Here is a 22,858-nt window from a genome sequence, read left to right as displayed (position 1 = left end):
ACCAGGAATGACTACGCATCTAGATAACATATATCATTTTGTTCAAACAGGACGAGATCCAGGATGTATTAACAGAGCTATGGAATTCCAGAAAGTAGAAATACAGGGGGAACTGTTACGTTTCCTCATAAACTGTGTGATCAGAAATCAAGACCGCCCGGGGGTAGACCCGAATGCAATGCTTATTCTTACAAGATGGAGTCAGAATATATCAGAAGGGAGACACGATAAGCAAAATTGTATAATAGCCATGTGCCGAAAAATACGTAAAGAAATAGAGCGTATTCATGAAGAAAGATTGGGAACAGACGAGTTTGAGCAAGATGAAGTGTCCGAATCAGGGAATTCCGCAAGACAGTCAGAGACCATAGCCTATGTAGGCAGAGGAGGATCCTGTGATAATGCTAGATGTTTTTCTGATCCCATACACTCAGTATGCCCAAATAATAGCAGAACGTATCCGACGCCTATAATAAATCTGAAGTCTCCTGAACATTCGTTTCAAGCGGCAGATAAAATACTACGAGAACGAAGGGGTTACCACCTCCTCGATTCCATGGATGAGCAAGAATTAGCCAGATCAGCTGTTCACTGGATTGACAGTCCTGAAAAATACGGTGATGAGACCGTAGCACACACGTTTTTTAATCTCAGTGCAGATGAACAACGTTTAGCTGGAATCTATATGATTCAGCAACTCCTCATATTATATAAGAGCCAACATGCTGACCCTGGTCCTTTACCTGATATATTAACGGAACTACTCACGAACAGATGGAGAGGTTCTAGTAACAAGCTAATTAAAGAGATATTAGTGTCACGTAAGCAGTATGTCCTTTTTGTAAGTCCGGATTCTCTCTCGCTGCCCCGCAGAGAAAGAGCGCCGTACTATATGGATAGACAAAATCCCCTACGAGAAGTGCACCCAATAAAAGGCGAAGACAATGAGTTTCACCGTGTATTTGTTTACACACCCATATCAAAAATGGAATTATTAGAAATGAAGAAAGTAGTACCTAGTCATGATAAAGACCCAGCGGGTTTCCACCGAGAAATTAAAGACATGTTACTAATGGGAGAGTACACCTTTCCTGATATTATGACGATATTAAAGGTGCTTTTGCCTGCTGGCATTTACGAAAAACTGAAAGAAAAAGAGTGGGAAGTGGGTGACCAAAAGATAGACTGGACAGCATTAGCAGAGGAAGAAAGGGGCCGAACTGCAGGTTCAGGGCTCGGGGATAAAGTTAAACTGTTACCAGGTTTACTAGTACAGGTACTGCCACGTTTATTAACTACAAAAAAGGAAGATTGGGGTGCAATCACAGCCTGCAAACAAAAGCAAGATGAAGACACAAGCGATTATTATGCTAGATTTGAAAAATGTTTTGGTATAAATAGTGGTATAAAAGCAAGTAGTGACTCATATCCACATTTATTTGTGACAAAATTAGTGGAAAATGCATTGCCTCCAGTGAAGAATAGAATATTGAAATTCGAGAGTACCTGGCAAAGTAACACTCCGTCGCAAATGCTACAAATGTTACAGTATCATCACAATAGAATTAGGGATGAACAAGAACACGAGCATAGACGCATGAAGGATACAAAAATGAAAATGCTAGTTTCTCAGACAGTACCAGCAGATGGTCACAAAAGGGGTGTGACACATTCTGGTGATTCTGCAGTTCCTGTAAAGGGAACCTGCAATTACTGTAAACAACTGGGCCATTATGTACACGATTGTCCAGTCCTGAAACGTAATATAGCTACAGGTATTGCAAAGGAGAGACCACGATTAGTTAGACAAGATCAGAATGAACAAGGAGCTATGCAGCATGGACAGTCCATGCCAGTTCAACAACAGTCCATGCCAGCCTCACAGCAACCCATACAGTTTGTGCCAGCTGCACCACCGTTGCCTGCTACTGCCACACAAACCACAACACGACAAATGTATCAGACTGCACAGTATGAATATCCTGAGTATCAGCGTTACGCATGAACCAGCCTAGAGAGGGAAGTTGACTTACCGCTTATCGAGATTCCTGTAGATCAAGAAGGACCTTATGTACATAGTGAATTATTAGGTCAAGATAGAAAATTCTTACTCGATACAGGGGCAAGTCGAACAACTATAAAACGTAGTGAAGTTCCAGGGGCACCCCTCTCAGGCTCTCAAAATGTTTCCCTTGGTTTTTCAGGAAAACCTATTGTTAATGAAGTATCACAGCCTCTACCACTTACGATAGGACCTTTGACACGAACTACAGATTTATTGCTTACTAAATCATGCCCAGAAAATCTGTTAGGAATTAAAACTCTGAAAGCACTAGGAGCCATAATATGTTGTTCTCCGGAAGGAGTAAGGTTGTTTTTACGTGATTTTAAAGGTCACTATGTGTCTAGAGACATGGATCCCCGACTACAGACTTTACCAGTACATCTATGGGCACAAGGCCCTACGGATGTTGGCTGCATGAACATTACACCCTATCGAGTCACACTGAAAGCAGGAGTGGTACTACCACGAATGCGACAATACAAGTTACCGCATGATGCTGTAGTGGCTTTGCTGAAAATCATTGAGGAGCTGATTGCCCAGGGAGTAGTTGTAGAAACAGACTCCAATGTATGTAATTCACCGATAATTCCGATTCTTAAACGAACTGATCCTACTGCCCCACCAGTGTACCGATTGGTTATTGATTTGCGTGAACTAAACAAGTGCATTATACCACAATTCCCTGTGGTCCCTGATATATCATCATTGTTGACAGCAATTGATTCCGAAGCAACATTCTTTACTGTAATCGATCTCAAGAATGCCTTTTTCAGCGTCCCAATAGATCCGGAAAGCCAATACTTGTTCGGATTCAGTTTAAATGGGCGCAGTTTTAAATTCTCACGCGCTCCCCAAGGATTCACAGAAAGCCCCAGCATCTACAGCCAAGCACTGAAACGAGAACTTGACAGTATCCACATGCCAGTCAATACTGCACTGCTTCAATATGTCGAAGATCTGCTGATCACAGCGAGAAGCGAGCCAGAATGTGAAAAAGCTTCTCTGACAGTTTTACATTTTCTAGCCGACAAGGGGCACAAGGTGTCTCCTTCTAAGCTGCAATTCTGTGTCCAGCGAGTTATTTATCTTGGTCACTCGCTGTCCAAGGAGGGAAGGCAGCTTACACCAGATCGCATCCAGTTAATTGCTAACATGTCAATACCCCAGACACAAAAGGAGGTGCGAGCTTTCATAGGCCTCACTTCATATTGTAGGCAGTGGATCCCTCAGTACGCATTTCTAGCAAAACCACTCATTCAGTTAACCACACAGGAGGCAGCCACATCGACTGTTCTCCCTTGGACTCAGGAACATACACAAGCTTTTGAAAGCTTAAAGAAAGCTTTATGTCAAGCACCGGTTTTAGCAACACCATGTTATAGCAAACATTTTACACTCTTTGTCACAGAACGCGAAGGTACTGCCTTGTCAGTACTCACTCAGGATCAAGCAGGATCACGCAAGCCATGTGCTTATTTTTCCAGTACATTAGATCCCGTAGCTCAGGCTTTGCCTGCATGCCTGAAATCAGTGGCAGCGACAGCTTTAGCAATCAGACAAAGCGATGCCATAGTGTTAGGACATCCATTGACAGTACAAGTACCACATGCAGTAGAGGTTCTTGTGAACCGAACACAAACACAACACTTGACCATAGCAAGACTTACCGGTTATGAACTGACATTGTTTCAACCACACATAGAGATCCGACGGTGTAATACATTGAATCCTGCTACACTATTACCTGTAATTGGAACAGACCCACTAGCTCATGATTGTGTTGAAATCATTGAAATAAAGACGAAACCTAGACAAGACTTGACAGACGTTCCATTGTTAGATCCAGACCTGACGTTGTATGTAGACGGATCGTGCATGAGAACAAGTACAGGAGATTTAGTGGCCGCGTATGCAGTCACAACAGACACTAAAGTTATTGAGACAAATTGTATAGATACTTTGTCAGCTCAAGCAGCAGAACTTATTGCTCTAACACAAGCCTGTATTCAAGCCACAAATAAGAAAGTTAATGTATACACTGACTCACGTTATGCATTCGGAGTTGTACACGACTTCGGCGTGCTGTGGCGAGAGAGAGGTTATTTAACTTCCCATGGTGCCCACATTCAGCACGGACCCCTCATTCATGCTTTGTTAGACGCAATACATCTACCCACTGTTATATCGATTATGAAATGTAAAGCACACACGAAGGTTACTGATACCATTTCTCAAGGCAATGATTTAGCTGACAGAACAGCTAAACAGACTGCTCAGAATCGCACATTAGACATGACAAAGCCAATAGTTCAGACACCAACACAGTGTATGACAATTAAGGATCCCGCACTTGACGTAATTGACATACAGACACATGCCACAGCAGAAGAAATAAAGAAGTGGACTGAACTAGGAGGGATCCAGACAGATCAAGGATGGATGACGAAGGAGAAATCTGTATGGTTTCTCCCTGATTCCATGGTTCAAGCCATTATAGCTACAGTTCACAGTCCAGCACATTTAGGAGAGAAGGCTATGCTAGACAGCATTCAGCACATTTGGTTCAACAAACATTTACGAGCAGCAGCTAAACAAAAGGTTCGTACCTGTATGATATGTTGTCAGTTTAATCCAGGAAAGAGTGTTCCCGTAGAGCAGGGTGGATTTCAGCCTCCTGACCATCCTTTTGAAGTCCTCCAGATGGATTATATTCAGATGGAACGTTGTCGAGGATTCAAATATGTTCTCGTAGTTGTCTGCGCTCTCTCCCGTTGGACAGAGGCGTATCCCGTATCAGATTACACTGCCCCGACTACTGCCAAGCAGCTAGTTCGAGAATTCTTCCCACGGTACGGTTTACCACGTGTTGTATATTCAGATAACGGCCAGCCTTTCTCATCCGAATTAATGAAACATGTCTCACTTTTGTTGGGATATCAGTGGAAATTCCACTGTGTCCGACACCCCGAGGCAGCAGGTCTCGTGGAACGACATAATCAACTTTTAAAAATCAGATTGGCTAAAATATGTCAGGAAAAAGGTGTGGACTGGATAGTAGCCTTACCAGTTGCGCTATTTTACATGAGAATGGTAGCACACTCCCGAACAGGGCTATCCCCTTATGAGGTGATCTTTGGTAGACCACCGAATATGTGGGGGACGCCTATACCGCGTAAAATAACTGATGTTGACTGTAATATGCTGACAGATTACCTGGCTTCCTTGATGTCTGCACTACAATCTTGTCGTTCACAGGTAGTCGCAGCTTTTCCCGACAACACCGAGGTGAAACCTCATGATGTAATTCCCGGCGACTATGTTCTCGTCAGGAATTTCGATCGGAAAACCCAACTGGAGCCAAGGTGGAGGCTTCCTAAGTTGGTCCTGCTGACGACCAGAACAGCTGTGAAGATCGAAGGGAGAAAAGGCTGGGTGCATTCCAGCCATATCAAGAAATTTCATGGACTTCCTCCTGACACAAACAGTACTCCCCGTGTGTCTTCCCCCATTGACTCAAAGCTACCCTTGGCTGAGGCCAGTAGCACCGAACTCTATAAGCAGAAACTCAGGTCCAGATCCAAACTGTCGGACGATTTGATTGTTTAAGTCCTCTCCAAGGTGAAGCGGTTGAATCTGTCCCGACATGTATCCCTTAGGTCTGAATGATGTAGAGTCCAGAATCATAATGAAACGACATGCTTATTGTAAATTACTGCGTAGCCACTGTATTGTGACTTTATTAATTTTGTTTTCCTTGAGTTTTTTAATAGTTACTGCAAGCATATTGTTGCATATGTATTATCCTGTTTCTAAACGTGTTTTCAATATAACTGATGAACATTCTTTTAGTGAATTACCCCCACATGAGTTGTCCTATAGACTTGCGCTGCGCAATAACACATTCATTAGTATGTTACATCATTCCCATCAGACTAGTAATGCCACCAATTGTTGGGTGTGTGGCCGACTCCCTCCCTATCAGAATAACAAAGGAGTTCTGCCTTTCTTTCCACATCCGTTCACACACAATGGCTCCTGTGGAGCATGGTTTAGTTTATTAAATTCCATAGACCCAGACACAGCAGTTTATCAACAACATTGGATATGGGGAAATCTGAATCTAGTTTTATTCAAAGTCTGTCACCCCAATAAGGAGGGTCATCCCAGTAGAACAGGAACTGATTTAGAAAATGAAGTGTATAAATTGGGTAATTTTACGCCTAATCTTATGATTTTGAATGTCAAATCCGAAGTTGAACTAATTCTGCCCACTATGTCAGTATTTCCAGTTAAGGGTGAATTATGTGTAAGAAAAGTTGGTTCCATACACATGGGCCATAGCCAATGCGTTACTACAGTAGAATATAGTGATCAAGGTAAATCTTCATTTAGAGCTTCTCGCCATTCTTACTTTATATGTGGTCAGACGGCATATATGCGTCTGCCTCTAGATTGGGATGGTACCTGTTACATAGCATTTCTTCTGCCACCTGTTTTCCTAGCTCCCCCTGATTATTATCGAAATGTTCATTTAGTACACACTAGAGAGCGTAGAGATCTCCCAGTTGTCGATTATACTGAGACGGCATGGGACAAGTATGTAGATTTCAATAAAGGTATCTTTCCCTATATAGGTACCATATCAAATAGTAAGCTGATACGCAGACTCACCAAGACTCTTGAAGCTGTAGTAAACGAGACTATAGCCGCCCTAGGCAATCTGACAGAAGAACAATCAGTGATGAGAATTGTTGTTCTCCAGAATCGTCTTGTCCTTGACGTCATCCTGGCCGATAGGGGCGGAGCTTGCAGGGTCATCGGATCCAGCTGCTGCATATTCATACCAGAAAATTCGCCATCTGTATATAAAGCTATAACACGCCTTCATAAGATTGTAAGCCAGATACACGAAAATCCAGGCACTTGGACGTGGTCCGGGTGGTTTTGGAGTGTGATATCAGCCTGGGGATGGAGAGTTCTATCCTTCCTAGGTATTGGCCTTCTTATGCTCTTCAGTTGTTGTTTATGCCTGCAATGTGGACCAGCGATTTGTGGTCTGTGTGCCACATCATGCATTCCATATCACAGTTCTCGTTCAAAATGCCGGAAGAAGAAGGAAGAAGAAATGATGCTCCATGAGCAAATCGATGGAATGATGAAGATTGATATCTCTTGAAGGGCAAGTAGGGGACAAGGAGGGAATGTGGAAATGTGGATTTTCCTGATCAGTTATGTCCCCTATCTTGGACCCCAACGGTTCTATATGCATGTTACAAGTACATGTATGTTCCCTCCAGTTCCAGTTTCTAAGACGCAAACATATGTGTGTCTACCGTCGACATGTTCTCTGTCAGATCCGCCATCAATGGGCTGGATATTCGATTCCTAAGCATGAAAGGCCACCGACTTTATATGGCTAAGTTACTCCATTTTTACAGTTCAGGCAAGTAGGCCCGATTCTGTCCTCAAAGCCTTTCCCGGCTCTCTGTCTTTGACAGCTTCAGCTTGAGCTCGCATCTGTATCCATGAACTTTGTCCTACTCCCTGCGCAGCTAACGGTGCCTGCCTCGGCCAGTTTTCGCCGGCCTGCCAAGAAGCTGTATTTCACCTTCGAATTATCTATTTTGCTCTCCAGCCGATGCATTCCTGTCTAGTGATTTAGGTAAACATTTCCTTTAGCTCACAAGCAAAGGACTCAGCCTTTCCGTCCTCCTGCAAGTGATTCATAGCCCTGCTGCCATGGAAAGTTTTCTGCCCCTCGCATCTCATATAGACACTTAGACGTTTGTGCACGCACACAGTCAGTATAGACTAGATTCTGTCCGAGAGTCCTTCCTTGTGGATAACATAGTTCTCTAAACATAGGATGTTAGATATGATTTGGGATTAGGTTGACTTGACCCCCCAGACTTCTCGTCTCCACATGTAGAGCTATATGTCAAGTCCCTTCACCCCCTAGTTGCACGTCACTCACACGTCATGCTGCTGCGCGCGCATCTATGCCAAGTATTATCTTATAGATCCACCTATGTCTGATAATCCTAACCAATCATGTTTCTTTTATTCCTTATTACGCCTAGTTTCGATTACGTACCTGTTATGTCACTTTTCTTATCAAATGTTACGCCTTCTACATTCGTTTCATTGTAATGTACTTATTATAAAAATGCATGTCTGTCAATAAAGTATTGTACTTCACTTCCTGAACCCTCGTGGTGACGGAACCTGAAGGCCGCGACTCGAGTCGGCCATTTTTGATGGAATAAAGCCCATTTAGAAAACCTCTTATACCACGGATTCTGCCTCTTGTTATTTTGAGCTATTTTACTTTATTTTAAGATTCCGTATGAAATTCAGTCCGGTAAAGAAGATTTTATTTACCACAGTGCGTGTGCTTGGAATTTATCACTTGCTATTGGGCTTTGCGTGCTGTCTTTCTAAGAAAGCAAAACTAAAGGGGATGATGGACGGAGTGTTGAACATTGCAAGCACTCACCCCCAGTCAATTGATCTGGGTTTAATCCATCATCATTCTTTAGCTCACTGTGCCACCCCAGTTCAGACATGGCCATATGCAATACAGTCTGACCCTGTGCCTCATGGGAACAGTCCAGCCCGAACTGCCAAGCCATGCCTTCCCTGGCCCGAAAACAAGCATCTTGGGACCGGTTTCTGGCTAATTAGCCGTCCTCAGCCAGGCTAGCTTGAATCCAGTGGCAAAGTGAGCAAGGGACCCACGTCTGGGCATACCCTGCCAAGTTAGGGCGAACAAAGCAAAACCAAAGGGGATGATGCAAAGCACGTCTTTCTAAGAAAGACAGCACGCAATTGGCCCATGGGGGGTGCATGTCCCGCATTCTCAGTTCTGTGACCTTGGGTCCACGGGAGCGAGCATGAGCGCCATATATTTCCAATTATCGCCCCGCGTCTCGCGGTTGCGTTAATTGGAAACATGGGCAAACGCGGCGCTTTCACTTTCGCCACGACGGGCACAAGCGCGCTCGCACCACTCCGGGCTTGTCTTATTTTAACAGCATTGTTCAAATCTGGATGCCATTACTTTTCTCAGTCCTCACACAAGATGCGTTATCTGAAGTGTTCAACTCGCTCATAAGTCCAGAACCTCGCGCACACCACTCCTTCAAGTCCCTTTCACACAGGAGTGCTCCTCTACCATGCAAGCTGCCCCCTGTACCCTATATTGCTGAGACCTACCACGCGACCCCTCTGCCCTTGAGTTACCAGCGCGCACACAAGAACCCTTCAGCTCGCAGTCCTCAGCCCTCTCATACACAATCTTTGTATCCTGCAGTACTTGGCCCTAACACGTGGTCCTCGTGTCATCAGAATGTATTGTGCTGGTGCCAGTGGCTTTAGTATCATGGAAGGTAAGTCAGAAAGGGGCAGCGCAACACTTCTGCAGCGGGCCTTGTGTTCCTCTCTGCATCTATGTCCCTTTACCACCAGGGACCCGTGTGCAGAGAATAACTGGCACATGCGCCTCTACCACTGCATACTTGTAAATCAAGCACTACGGCATCTCCTGCTGAAAAGCTCCATCCCCCGCCCCATGATCACTCCCCTGGGCCTCTTAAATGGTGATTTAAGGTGGTTATAATATTTCTGCAGTCATTCAGTCATGAATTGGCATAGCCAATAGGTCTCGCCTTTGGGACCTTACAAGTATTTAGTTATGCAGCAGGTCCCAAAGGCGAGACCTATTGGCTATGCCAATGTTTGTTATCTGTCTGCAAGCCCTTTGTATGTTGAAAAATGCCTTTTTACGTTCACAAACGTCCCGATTCTGTGAATCGGGCAATTTGTGAATAAAAAAAAGTTTTGCACATTTGCCCCTTAATCCCTTTTCACGTTCATCATCCTGTCACATGTAATTTATTTTCCTTTTGTTATTCATGCTTCTGCAACACTTCACTTGAGTGACCTTTACACTTGTAGTTTGCATATTACTATCCAACCAGGACAATTTTTATGTGCCATGTGACCTACAATATCACATCTATAACACATCCGACCAAATTATGTTAAATCGACTTTTCTCATTTTTCTCATTCGCAAAACCATCCATATATATGTTCTTATTGTTCTTATGTCCCCAATATCTTGCTTGATGTTTATCTACTACACACATGGCATTGGTGCTGACAGAACAAATTACATTTTTCTTAATTTGTTCTACTAGTCTACAATTCGCTTATCTAATTTGTTTCCAAATTTACTGGATGAGGCTAACTGTAGCAAAATAGGCATATAATCTTCTACCGGTTCATTTTTCATTTGCATGCGTTTGCCAAAATAAAATCTTTCTAAGATGGTGGATATTTTGGATAAATAGTGGTTATCCAGTTTCATAATACATATTTTATATTCATTTAAATATTTTGCTTCTTCATTTGATAAGCCAGGCAGATATTCGAATAGTTCCTGTACTTCAAACTTTAGCCAACAAAAGTTCTCTGTGGATGCGAGTATTGATTAGCAGACCTCAATCTCCATTCCGACATGACGACTACAAACTGCTGTGTACCTGAACAACCCCTTTAGGTCATTGGTTGGAGAACAGAACTCCCACTGCTTCACAGAAAATGAGAGGAGAGGTAGAGATGTCTTCATTGAATGGTACACGTTTAAGACTGTGATGTCTTAAAAACACCTAGGGGATAAAAATAGTGTTAACCTGTCAAATAACTGCCCTAGAGCAAAAGATGCAAGAATGGAAAGTGGAGGTGGTGAACAATCCTAGAAAGATACAAGATGCTGAGTAGTAATATCAAGTACTGCTTGAAAGACGTAAGGGGATGAGCTATAAGGAGTTTGTGGCTAGACAACATGAGGAGGAAAAAATTGGAAGTCTTTTAGATTTGAACTCATTTATGTCATTCGGTCACCTACCTGGGAGGTACTACACATGCAACTTGAAAGGCCTTCGCTGACTACAACTGAAAGTTATACTCTGCTCCTGTCGCTAATGAAAGGAGCTTCAGAAAAACACGTGGCTGTCATAATTCCCTGGAATTATCTGGGCTACAAAGAACAGCATTAGATCCCCCCTTCGAAACTTAGGAGCCATACAGTGGCTATTGATTAGTTGGTTAGGGCGAAGACTCATTTGTTTATAAATTATTAAACGCATATGATTTTGCATTCTGCAAGAGAGCTTTGCTAGACACCACCAGGGAAGTGACAATTTTGGTTCTACAGATGGCGGAGCGAGAGACCCAATAGTTGTTGAGTATTCTAAACTGCTCTCACTACTAAAGAATGACTACGAAATTCTAGGGAAGCTCCTTGCGAACCGGTCAATACTACACATTAGCGAGCTAATTCACCCAGACTAATGTGGGTTTATTCCAGGGCACAGTACCCACTTAAATCTTCGGCAACTCTTTCTGGTAATTGATAAGGCATTGCATGAGTTCCCACGTTCTATAGTGGCTTACCTTGAAATGGAGAAAGACTGTCACGTTGGGCTGGCCGTTCTTGTTTTCTGTAATCTGGAAGAAGGGATTGGGATAGAAGATTCTTAGATGGGTACAGCTAATATATACAGACCTGGTGGTCTTCTCTAAATCGTGGTCGATTCAGTAGGGTACTTGACATGGGTGCCCTCTTTCACTGCTACTATTCACGCTAGCGGTGGAACCTCTTCCATATTTTCCATGAGAGCATACTCCGACTTGGGGTATTAGATTATCTACTGGGGTATGTGCATATATACCGATGACTCTGTTATATCTGAGGGAATCTTGGCGGAGTCTGTCAAGAGTTATATGTGGAGACCTGAGATCTGGGCGCCAGGGGTGTCATTTTTTTGCTCCGAAAATGCCCATAGGGTAGACGCTGTCAATAGCCAATAGGCTACTTGTTCTCTCCCCCCCTGATGATCACTGCCTGGAAAATGTGACATCTGGCTATCCCACGGTGCACCATTCTGCCCACTCCCAGCATGGCAGATGCCCTCTCTTGGTGTCCAGAGCTCCTTAGCCCAACCCAGAGGTATGGCTACCAAGGGGGCTACACTTCCCTGAAAAACCAATTTGGCAACTGGCTTCCCCTTCCCTCTACCTTGTGCCAGCCTGTCTACCTAAACAATAGAGCATCCCCACTCCCTAGTGATGACCATTTGCCCTTCAAAGGTGGCTTCTCCTTTGAAGCTCGCCTTTTGGGCTAACATCCATTTGGCTTCCTGCAAGAGCGAGATAACACCTCTTACATGCAGGCATACTTTGTGTCCTTTCTTGGGAGTCGTTAGCACATCTCTCCAGAATGGCAGAAAGCTGTCGTGGGGACAGACCCCATGTGCAACTGTTAAGAGTCAAGGCAACAAAGTGCCAACTTTACAAAAGTTGCACACCGCAACTAGTTGCATTGATTTCGAGTTGAGTATCGAGGTCGGGCTTAAATGTGATAAGTTGTTTGATACCTTGGAGTTTCAACTTTGATCACATTGTTAAAGAGTTAGCACAGCTGAGGTGTCAGTGTGTAACTCTGTACTCCCCAATTGGGCGACAAGCCTTTCTACAGTAAAGCCAACAGTTTTGCATTTGTGCTGCTGCCGTCTGTGCTGCTGCCAGGCAATGGCATGTCTTTGCCCCTGAAGGTTCAAGTTCATGCAGCTGGATAAATAAACTAAATGATCACAGCTGTATGGAGGACAAGTACTTCTTTTGTGCAAGCACACAACTTCTGCGTGGTAAAAATATGTACTCCTGGCTCCAGACAAAGCATCGAAACCGAACATAGGAATAAAGAGCAATAGCATGAACAACACAGATCCAAACAAAAACTGCATAGAAAAATACTACACAACAGTACGATCCAAACACTAAACAATACAACAGTGACACATCACAGCACAACAAAAAACACAAATCAACAAAACAAAAACAGAGCAGCATAACACAACACCACAAAAGAACAACATAGCACAACAGTGCTATAGAACAACCAAGTGTTACAAAAACAAACTATCCATCACCCATAGGCTTTTGTAAAGTTAACAGTTACTTTTCTAAACTCTGTTGCACTGCATACAGTGTAAGAATATTTACATAGAGAAATTATTGGTTAGATTTTGTATATGCAATGTTGAGTAGACTTTTCACTATATGTTGGCTCTGTATCCCTTTGGAGGTTGTAGCTCATGTGTCTTGGCTGCTACCTCTGGGTATATATGACCTCCCTTGGGGTACATACACGTACACTATGTACTGCAATGTTGGGGTGCAAAGTACACAAAATAAAGCGTGGGTCTGCAAAACGCAGTTGTAATTGAACGATCTTTCCCAAGTAGTTGAAAGATATATAAATACCCAGTTGGTCTAATTAAGGCTTTGAGATCTATCAACATGTTGGTAAATCATTTATATTTTGCCAATATTCCTACTAATGTAATCAGATGATATTATAAATTGTACCAAATGTTGTTTAACTTAAAGAAAAGGTTGTTTTTACGGTTTGCTAGATCAAGTGTCTGCCACTGTATTTATATGGCATCAGATCAGCCCCTGTTCGAGATGATCATCCTGTACCTGCTCACAGCATACTGGGCAGTGAATGGGCATGATCAAAGTTGTAATTACTCCAATTATTTATTATTCTTATAGGAAAATGCTTCTGTTTTACCGCAGTGCTTCCTCTGAGACATATAATGTGCAATTTAGTCAGAGTTTTTGTGTTAGACTCCCTGGTAGTTATTGATTGGTACTGCAGTCATTTCACATGTAGCATTCTTATGTTGCATACTGAGCCATTTAACTGTATTATTTAATCAAGGATATTAATTGGGTTTCTCTCCATTCCTTTTTAATGCCATTCAGGGGTGCTGCGAGTGAACCTAGTCCAAGACTTTGACATACAAATTAGAAAGTGTCTTGTCTTTCTGAAATCGATTTTGCCACACAAAGATCCCTAGTTTGGTGACAATAAGGTAAAAAATACAATTCTCCAGCCAGGCTGCAGAGAAGCAGGGTGAAATAGTGATATATGCACTAAAAATTATTAAGAAGAGAAATTGTCAGTGCTACACTGGTTTGCAAATTCTAAATTAATTTGAGTTTTCATTTACATTTTTTCAAGTCTAGAGACTGCGTGCCTTTGTACAGGCCACATTGCACTGATGTGATTATATTTTACATTGGTAGTTCTTTTTCAAACCTTGTTTCTATTCTTCCAATTGCAGATCTATTATTGTAGCCGAACACACTCTCAACTGGCCCAGTTTGTGCACGAGGTTCAGAAGAGTCCATTTGGGAAAGATACAAGAGTGGTATCATTGGGCTCCCGGCAGGTATCTAACGGAACGTTACCAGGAAAGATGCTTAATGTTGGCTCTGTGCTTTATTTGTATGTAATGTTACAAAGGATAGCTGTCAAAACTGCTAGTCTTCAGTATTGCTATAGTATAATAAATGTTTGTGACACATTGTTAAAATCCAGCTCCAAATTAACATAATGCTGTCAACAATAGGGTTTAACACTGGTTGACACAGAGGGTGAGTGAGTATACTGCATCGCGGGTGAAGGTTTATAGTTGGCAGGATAAGAGTGGTTGACTGAAGCTTACAGTGAGGATCGCTGCAGTGAAGTGAAGGGTGTGGCGGAGCTGCAGCTGTATGAGGGGTGTGATAGAAGTTTTAGTGGGTGCTCATCAGTGATGGTCTGGGATTTTAGTGACCTCACTATGAAGCAAAATGTTGTCATTTCATATATTTTACTGTACACACGGTGCACAAACATAACTGGTACAATTCTATATTATACAAATTAAGATAACTACTATCTGACTACCAAAAATCTCTTTCTCTCTCTTTCTTTCTCTCTCTCTTTCTCTCTCTCTTTCTTTCTCTCTCTCTTTCTCTCTCTCTCTCTCTCTCTCTCTCTCTCTCTCTCTCTCTCTCTCTCTCTCTCTCTCTCTCTCTCTCTCTCTCTCTCTCTCTCTCTCTCTCTCTCTCTCTCTCTCTCTCTCTCTCTCTCTCTCTCTCTCTCTCTCTCTCTCTCTCTCTCTCTCTCTCTCTCTCTCTCTCTCTCTCTCTCTCTCTCTCTCTCTCTCTCTCTTCCCCCCCCCGCCCCCCCATATCGCTCTTTCCCAAATCAGCATTCATTATTATTCAAGTTGGCTGCATTCATCTAATTTCTCTGTATGTTCTTAACCACAACCATCCTGAAAAGGCTGTGAACACATACAAGTAAATATAAATTACCTCACCTAAACATATTTCCTGTCAAATTATGCATCTGGAACAGCAAACCTAAGATATCTCTTGGAATTGAAGTTCCCAATTACAAAGGACCGAGGCCAACACCTCCATGAGATGCGGTGAGACTGCAGCCTTAAACTGCCAAGAGCAGGTAGATTGTGCTTAATTAGAAAACAAAGCAAACACAACAAGATGATGGACAGAGTGCTGAAACGTTTCAACCACTCACCCCCAGTCAAGGGATCTGGGTTTAATCCATCATTCTTTTGCTTACTATGCCACCCCAGTTTGGATCCAGCCACATGCAAATTAGTCTTGACCCTGCTGCAGTGGGAACAGTCCAGCCCGAAATGCCTGGTCAGGTCCTCCCTGGACCGGAAACGAGCATCCTGGGACCGGTTTCGGGGTTTAACCTGTCATCATCCTGGCTAGCTCGAATCCAGTGCCACAGAAAGCAAGGGACCCACGTCTGGGCATAACCGTGGCCACTTATGTTGAACATAGCAAACACAATAAGATGATGGACGGAGTGCTGAAACTTTTCAGCCACTCACCCCCAGTCAAGAGATTTGGGTTTAATTCCATCGTTGTTTTCCTCACTATGCCACCCCAGTTGGGACCCGGCCATAATGAATGTAACCCAGATCTCTTGACTGGGGGAGAATTAATAATTTATTCAGCATTACTTCCATCATTTGTTGCCGCAGCACTTATCAGAAAATAACAGCATGAAAGCTACCTATTGAACAGACTATTTTAGTGGAGCTAGGGTGGTGTTAGGGATGTTAGTGAGAAGGGAGTTGCCACCAGGTATTTAGTGCAGGATGACAACCTGGACAGTGGAGCAAATGTTGTTTGGGAAACAAATGGTTGGAGTTTGCCCAAAAGTTTAATTGGAACTAGTCTGTTATTCTTCCTTTGCATGCTGCTTAAAATTCAGATGGTAGTCTGGGGGATTTTAAAGATTTAACATAGTGGGAGATTCATGGACTGCCTGGGATTTGAGGGAACCACTGTTTGAGCATTCTGCATCCTATTTAGGTTGCATTTCACATGGGTGGTAGACATCCATCTATGGATGGTGAAAACACAATTTCAGATGATCTGTGTGATTGACTGATAGCACTTTGATATGAAATGGAGTGATGTTGGCTTATTCGGTGTTTTGGGAATTCGTTTTTTGCTGGTTAAAGGATGCACAGGACTCTCTTGGCAGTGGGTAATGTATGAAACTGATCGTCTCAAAGGTTAAAAAGGCATATAAATGTTGAGACAAAGGTGAAGGATTGGGATAAAAAGAGGATTTTGTAAGAAGCAGCATTCGTGGTCTACTGAAACAGACGCTGGCAGCGATCTAAATAGAGAAGAAATTAGCATGTTTATTTTCACCTTTTCAAAACCTTCACCCCAAAAATAAGGTTCTTGTGTAACACACCAGAGAAGCAATGCCGATAACGGGGTTTATCTTCCAAAATGCTGGGTTATGGTAAGGAAGAGGTGTAATAAGTGTTTGCAAAATGTGTACAGAATACTGGAGCAAATACGTTCACGAGGTGTTGCCTGTATTGTGTTATTTTCCTCATAGTGAAGTGATATTAATTTGGATTTTGTTTACTGGGTATACGTATATGAATGAAATTTGAGGCAGACCTGTTCATTTATATATTAATGCATTAACATATGGGCACCCTTTAAAACCAGAAGAATGTAGTTTTCTTCATCGTAATAAGGAAGAATTGAAAAGGGCTCTCCTCTTGCACTGTTTTTCCAGCCACTGTCAACATACGTGGAGCTATAAGACATTTATAGGTAACACACCTTAGCGAAGTATACAGAATTTATTTCAAAGGCCAATGTGACATTTGTACAGATTTTAAAGCAGCACCAATTGAGGCTTTCAGTTTCATAGATTACTTTTTAAATTGGCAGATCCTAACATTGATGAATGTCAAATTTAACCCTCTGAACGACTTCTATAGGTATTGGTAATATGCAGTAGTATGATCATCATATTTTGGGATACAAATACAAATAGTTTTCTTCTTTAGAGCCAAGTAATTTGCTCGAATGGACCTTTTGTCCTTGTATATATATCAAGAGTGTACCTATTCTAGCATTATTTGCTCTCTTATTACTATTTTGCAAAGAAAGCGAGGACACATTTAAGGCTGTTTCATTCTGAAAATGTCGTACTTTTCAGAATCTCTGTGTGAATGAGGAGGTGCGGAATCTTGGTGTCGTGCAACTTATCAATGATCGCTGCACAGAGATGCAGAAGAACAAACATGGTAAGAAAAAAAAGCGTTTCTTGACATTAATAAACAGTTGCCATGGTAGAAAATAGGCAGAAGTTGTTACTATTGAGGTATGGGTTTGCGTAATTTTCTTACATTCATGTAGAATCTAAAGGTGGCTTTTTTATTGTGATAACTCTTTTGTTCTTCAAATTGAAAAAAGTATTTTTTTTATCACATAGAGAAGGTATTGCTTCCAAGGATAAGAACAAAATTTCCCAGATCAAAGTGAACACTGAGGCATAAGGTCTAAACATGCTTCCTAAATGTGCAGTACTCAGAATTATGGATGTATTGCCTTGTGTGGCGTATTGAGTTCAGATACGTTGGGATTCGTTGGTATAGTCATTCTCATAAGAAAAATGTAATTCATTGTAAAAAAGGCCTTGCAATATGAATTGAGGCTCAAGGGCTGGAGGATACCAAAACTCTCAAGTATCGGGTGTGAGATGTTCATCCACTGTTCAGTTTTTTCTTTTGAATCTGATCCTTGTTACCTCATTGCTGAGACTTCAGCAGTACAAAGAGTGCTTATGCTTCCAAAGGTGAAATTGTATCTCGCAATGCACTGTGACCACAGTAATTCAAAAAGATGTTGGAGTTGTGCAGTGATAAAGCACTAAGAAGTGAATTGGGTTAGTGGCAGAGACAAACTGGGGTCTTGAGTAACACAGGAAATGGTCAGTGAACATAAGCCACAAACACCTGTTTGAGCTGGATGTCTTTAACCACATATGCCTCACCCCTGTGAATTTTCCCCACGCGCCAGACTGGATCTGGAAGTAGTGTTCCTGCTCGGTTAGGTGGTGCCATGTGACTCAGCGTTGATGCTATTCCACTCCGTAAGCGACTTATGAAACCACCCATGTGTGATAACATCAGTTACTTTCTTTCTGCTCCATCAGCCGGAGATCCAGAGCTCCCTCTGTGAAGAATGTTTTCTTCAAAAAATGTTGCAGCATGCAAGTGATGTCACCCCATAAAACAACCTAAGTCTAACCTTGAAGGTAATGTTGCAAACAGATGTCTGTAACAGATCTCCATAACATGTCTCTGATGTTTACATTCTTAACATGACTACAAGGCCTGCAATGAATGCACCCAGATTAACCCGAAGGCCATCCGTGAGGCAAAGCTGTATGTGGCAAAACATCGGAAGGCTACAAGCCAGTCCTGCTCCAGGTTTAAGGCAAGGAGCCGCATTCTAAGCTGTTCCGGAGGTAGGTCTTCTACGAAATGGAAGTCTTCTTGCAAGTTGAAGAAGAAACACATGAAGTCCAGGTGGGGCTCTGCCCTTTCTCGTCAAACTTTTTGTTATTTAAATGTTTTATTAGATTTTGAAACCAGCAACACCAGGGGCTCAACAATGCACCAACAACCATAGCTGCATTTGAGTCGAAATACATTCGTAATTTGTTCATCTGAGTACAGATCTTAATCAAATCATGCACAGTAGCTACATAATCGATACATGACATGGCATGATTACCAAATCATACTGCCAAGCGATAGGTCAGTGTGAATGGGGCCGTCCCTCTTCTTCTCCCAGGTCTATACCATATTTCATCCAAGGCCCCCATATTGTACTGAATTTCCTTGAACAACCTCTAACTTTATTTGTGATCTTTTCCGCTGCCATGTAAAAATCCATTCCTGTTTTCCATTCTTGAATGGTTGGTATCTCTTCGGCGCCCCAACACTTGGCCACGTTTCTCTTTGTTACTATGAGACCTAGGTTGCAGAATAGGTGCTTGAATCGGGGAAGGTCAACCTCTGTCAGTATACCCAGAAGGATGTATTTGGGGTCTGTTGGGATAGTTATCTCTTGTATCTTTTTTAACTTCCTTAAGACGGTGTTCCAATATGATAGTATGGGGTTTTATGACATCAGTGCGCCATCATAGATGGGCGCGAGAGGTGACGCGGAGAGGCACAGAAGTAATTTCTCATCTCCCCACCCCCCAAAAAAAGGAATCGAGCATGCTTTTTAGCCCTCCCCAGTGTCTGCCCGTGGCTGGCTCATGCACTGGAGAGGTAGTGCGGGTGTTCCCCTGCACTAAAGGGGTTAAGAAAAATGATGACATTTTGCAACATGATTGACGCTTATATAGGTCTCCATTTGTTGTTCGGGACCTGTGTTTTTTGGACTGGAGTGGAATTGTTTTGACGCAGAGTTGTTTGGTGGCACCTACCGGTGTGTAGGACCACTGCTTTTGAGTTTTCTGAATCTGGAGTGGTGCCTGGGAATATTCACAATAGGAGGAATCTGCAGTTGGAGTATTCATCAGAAAGAGCATTACAGAAGGTAAGTAACTGGTTTTTTGTTGTTGTCTGTTTGGAAAAGACTATGATAACATAATGTCTGACCTAGTAGGAAGCAAGGATTGTGAGGGTAACATCATCGATCAGTATTATTTGTTATCAGTGAAAATCTAGATAAAATATAGATCGAAAAACCTAAGCACTGATTGTCATCTGGCTTGAGAAGCAAAAAGTACTGTATTTATGTACTTCCCCTTTACCCTGAATGAGGGACACAAGGAGATTTAATGCTTCAGGGGAAAAGTATGCAATAGTAACTGGACAGAAGGTGTCAGTGGCATTACTAAATGTAAAGGAAAAGGAGAAATGTGAAGTATGGATGACCCAGTCATAAAAACGAACTAAGGTGGTCAGTCAGTAGGGGATAATTTTTCTTGAAAATATATTTATATCAAACCATTGTTTTTTAATTTCTCTTGTTTATGCACACATTTTGGAAGGGATATTTGGAAGGTGAGTAACTCCCAGATTAGTTAATGGTCTCATGTGAATGCAAGTCGTGCCTTACAAACACCTCCATTCACTCAAGCATCACCTTAAGTAGAGGCTCAATTTTTGTACACGGCAAACAAAATGTCTTCTATTTGTATTTTGCCTTTAGAGAAGAAGAGCGAGGAGCCAGAAGGGAAAAAGAAGAAACGCGAGAGTCGAGAGGTTTGCCCATTTTACTCGTATGAGCAGATGCAGTTGCTTAGAGACGAGACTCTGGTGGAGGTGAAGGACATTGAGCAGCTCGTAACTATGGGAAAGGAGCTGAAAGCGTGTCCATATTACGGAAGCCGTTTTGCCATTCCTGCTGCCCAGGTGAGGTGCTTTGTTAATTCTTCTCTCGAAGGCCTTCTGTTTTAGCAGTAGCCTACTACTTCATTCTCTTTTTACATTCACAGTCTTTAACCGCTACAGTGTTGCACTGAGATTAGTGAGCTGCTATATCTCCTTGTAAACTACAATCATGAAAATGTTGTCAACCACATCACTGATCCACTTTGTGAATATAAGACCTTGTTAATTTTGACTTATCTGTGCATAGATTCTTACTTATATATTCTACCATGTTAAAGCTGACCAATACTTTGCAATTATATCTGGCAACATCTTTCTCTAATACCTTTGCTGTTTGTTTTCATCAGTCATAGTTAAGGCTACAGGATTTCATTGCCATCATTTTGAACCAAAACAGCCTTTGAGTCTCTCGTCATCTTTTTAATATCCTGACTTGACAATGCCTATTCAAGAGCTAATCTCTCCTTGGACTATTTGCCTTTGAAAACTATTTCTACATAAGGATACGATGACAAGGGGCTGTGGTTCTTTGCTGAGATCTTTCTCCCAAGCTGGTAATTTGAAATCTTTGAAGGTGTTCTTCTGCAATCACTCCATCAGCCTATAATCCCAGTTAATTTTATGCCAGTCTAGCTAAACTAGAGGGATTGGGCTGTGCAGAATGCTATATTTTCTTTATAAATGCATACTTTACATTTCAACGTAATGAATTTCATTCATTACTAAACACAGGGTCCACTCTTTTCTGCTTCTACCACGGTTTACTTTAAATGATACCTGTATTTCCAAGACGTCTGCCTTTCCTTGTTTCCCGAGTGTCCATACTACAAAGTTTATAGTGGCCATTCGTAACCACCTATGTTCAGGCTATCGCCTCTTCTGTTACTTCAGCGACAGTTTTTTCTACTTTTTCTATTTCTGTAGTTTTTTTTCTCACAATTTTTTATTCTATCTGACAATCCTCTTTCAGGGATTGCCATGCTTTTACAGCTCTAAATTATTATTTGTAAAATACTGATGCAGTCGTGGTTACAGAAAGGCTGTGCAAATATTGCAGCTTTTATTATATTTCATTTTAGTATTTAGTATGTTATTGCTTCAGTATGTTTTTAAGACTCAAGCACACTTAAACACGTTCTCCAACACATTTTGTTTTCATATGCACATGTAAGATAGCCCACTGCCACTTCTGAATTTTAAGTTCTCCTAAACATTTTGCCTTTAAATTGTTTGTATGTATTCTCTTGTGTGTAGATTGGAGAAAGAGACTTCTGTTGTCAAAAAAGTACCTGCCTTCACTTGGAAAAATAGATTGCCAATCTCTCCAGTTATAGGGAGACAAAAGATTCTTATATTTCAATATGGCATGCTGCCCTTTGATAAGCAAAGGAACCTTTGTGGTCTGTGACATAGCACCACACTTGTTGTTCTCCCATGGGAAAATGTGACACACTAGTGGGGCACACATTCTTTGTAGTTGAATCCTCAATGACCACTACATCTTGAGCTCTATCAGGGTAATCTAAGCAAAGTGCTGCCTTCTTTCTTGGCTCTCGCCATTAGTTTTCATATGAAACCTTGGGTTGTGCTACTGTCCTTCACATTTCCAATCCCTACGTGCCACCTATATAGCTGGTGAGTGGGCCAAGTGAGGCAACCTTATTTGGTGACTCCTCTTCTTTACCCAGGTGTTTGTCTGATGATCCCACCTAAACGACTGATCCCTATTTGTTCCTCTGGTTCCTTTGCCCCCTCAATAATTGTTCTCTGTCTTCTGAAGCAGCTTTTCTCATTTGTTCACTGGGCTAACCCCTACACCTTGAAAATCAGCAGTGCAATCCTATGGCACTCTGTGGATAATATGGCAGGAGATCGTTGTGTGTTCACATGGAGAGCCACACCGAGCAAAGTTAGATCTGGATAGAGCACTTAATGACCTGGTATCTCCCGAGTTGCCTTTGGTTGTGATTGAAGTCTGTGTCGCCTGACTGTTGTAAAAAAAAAAAAAAAAGCCCCAGGAAAAGGACGATGCACCAAAGCTCTGCGTGGATGAATCCTGGTCTGAGCTACAGTTGACTCATTTACTGGCTTTGTTTTATATATCAGTTACATTTTTAATATTTCTCAGAATACTCAAAGAAATCTCAACTTCCGAGCATGAATATGCAGCATTCCTG

The 22,858-nt window shown here is 42.1% G+C and overlaps 1 protein-coding gene across 4 annotated transcripts in view; it reads left to right on the top strand.

Moving 5' to 3' along the window:
• DDX11 (DEAD/H-box helicase 11) overlaps nt 1-22,858 on the top strand; it is a 652,402-nt gene that overhangs the window by 131,487 nt on the left and 498,057 nt on the right. For all 4 annotated transcript variants that reach the window (XM_085652300.1, XM_085652298.1, XM_085652299.1 and 1 more), the window contains exons 7-9: nt 14,265-14,372; nt 17,483-17,570; nt 20,500-20,702. In XM_085652300.1, the coding sequence (XP_085508426.1) occupies nt 14,265-14,372; nt 17,483-17,570; nt 20,500-20,702 (399 nt within the window). The remainder of the gene's footprint in view (nt 1-14,264; nt 14,373-17,482; nt 17,571-20,499; nt 20,703-22,858) is intronic.

The sequence above is a fragment of the Triturus cristatus genome, chromosome 4_1, assembly GCF_964204655.1.
Source record: "Triturus cristatus chromosome 4_1, aTriCri1.1, whole genome shotgun sequence".
NCBI classification, from domain to species: Eukaryota; Metazoa; Chordata; class Amphibia; order Caudata; family Salamandridae; genus Triturus; species Triturus cristatus.
Note: the sequence above shows the minus strand (reverse complement) of the source record. Positions and strands in the feature narration are given on the sequence as shown.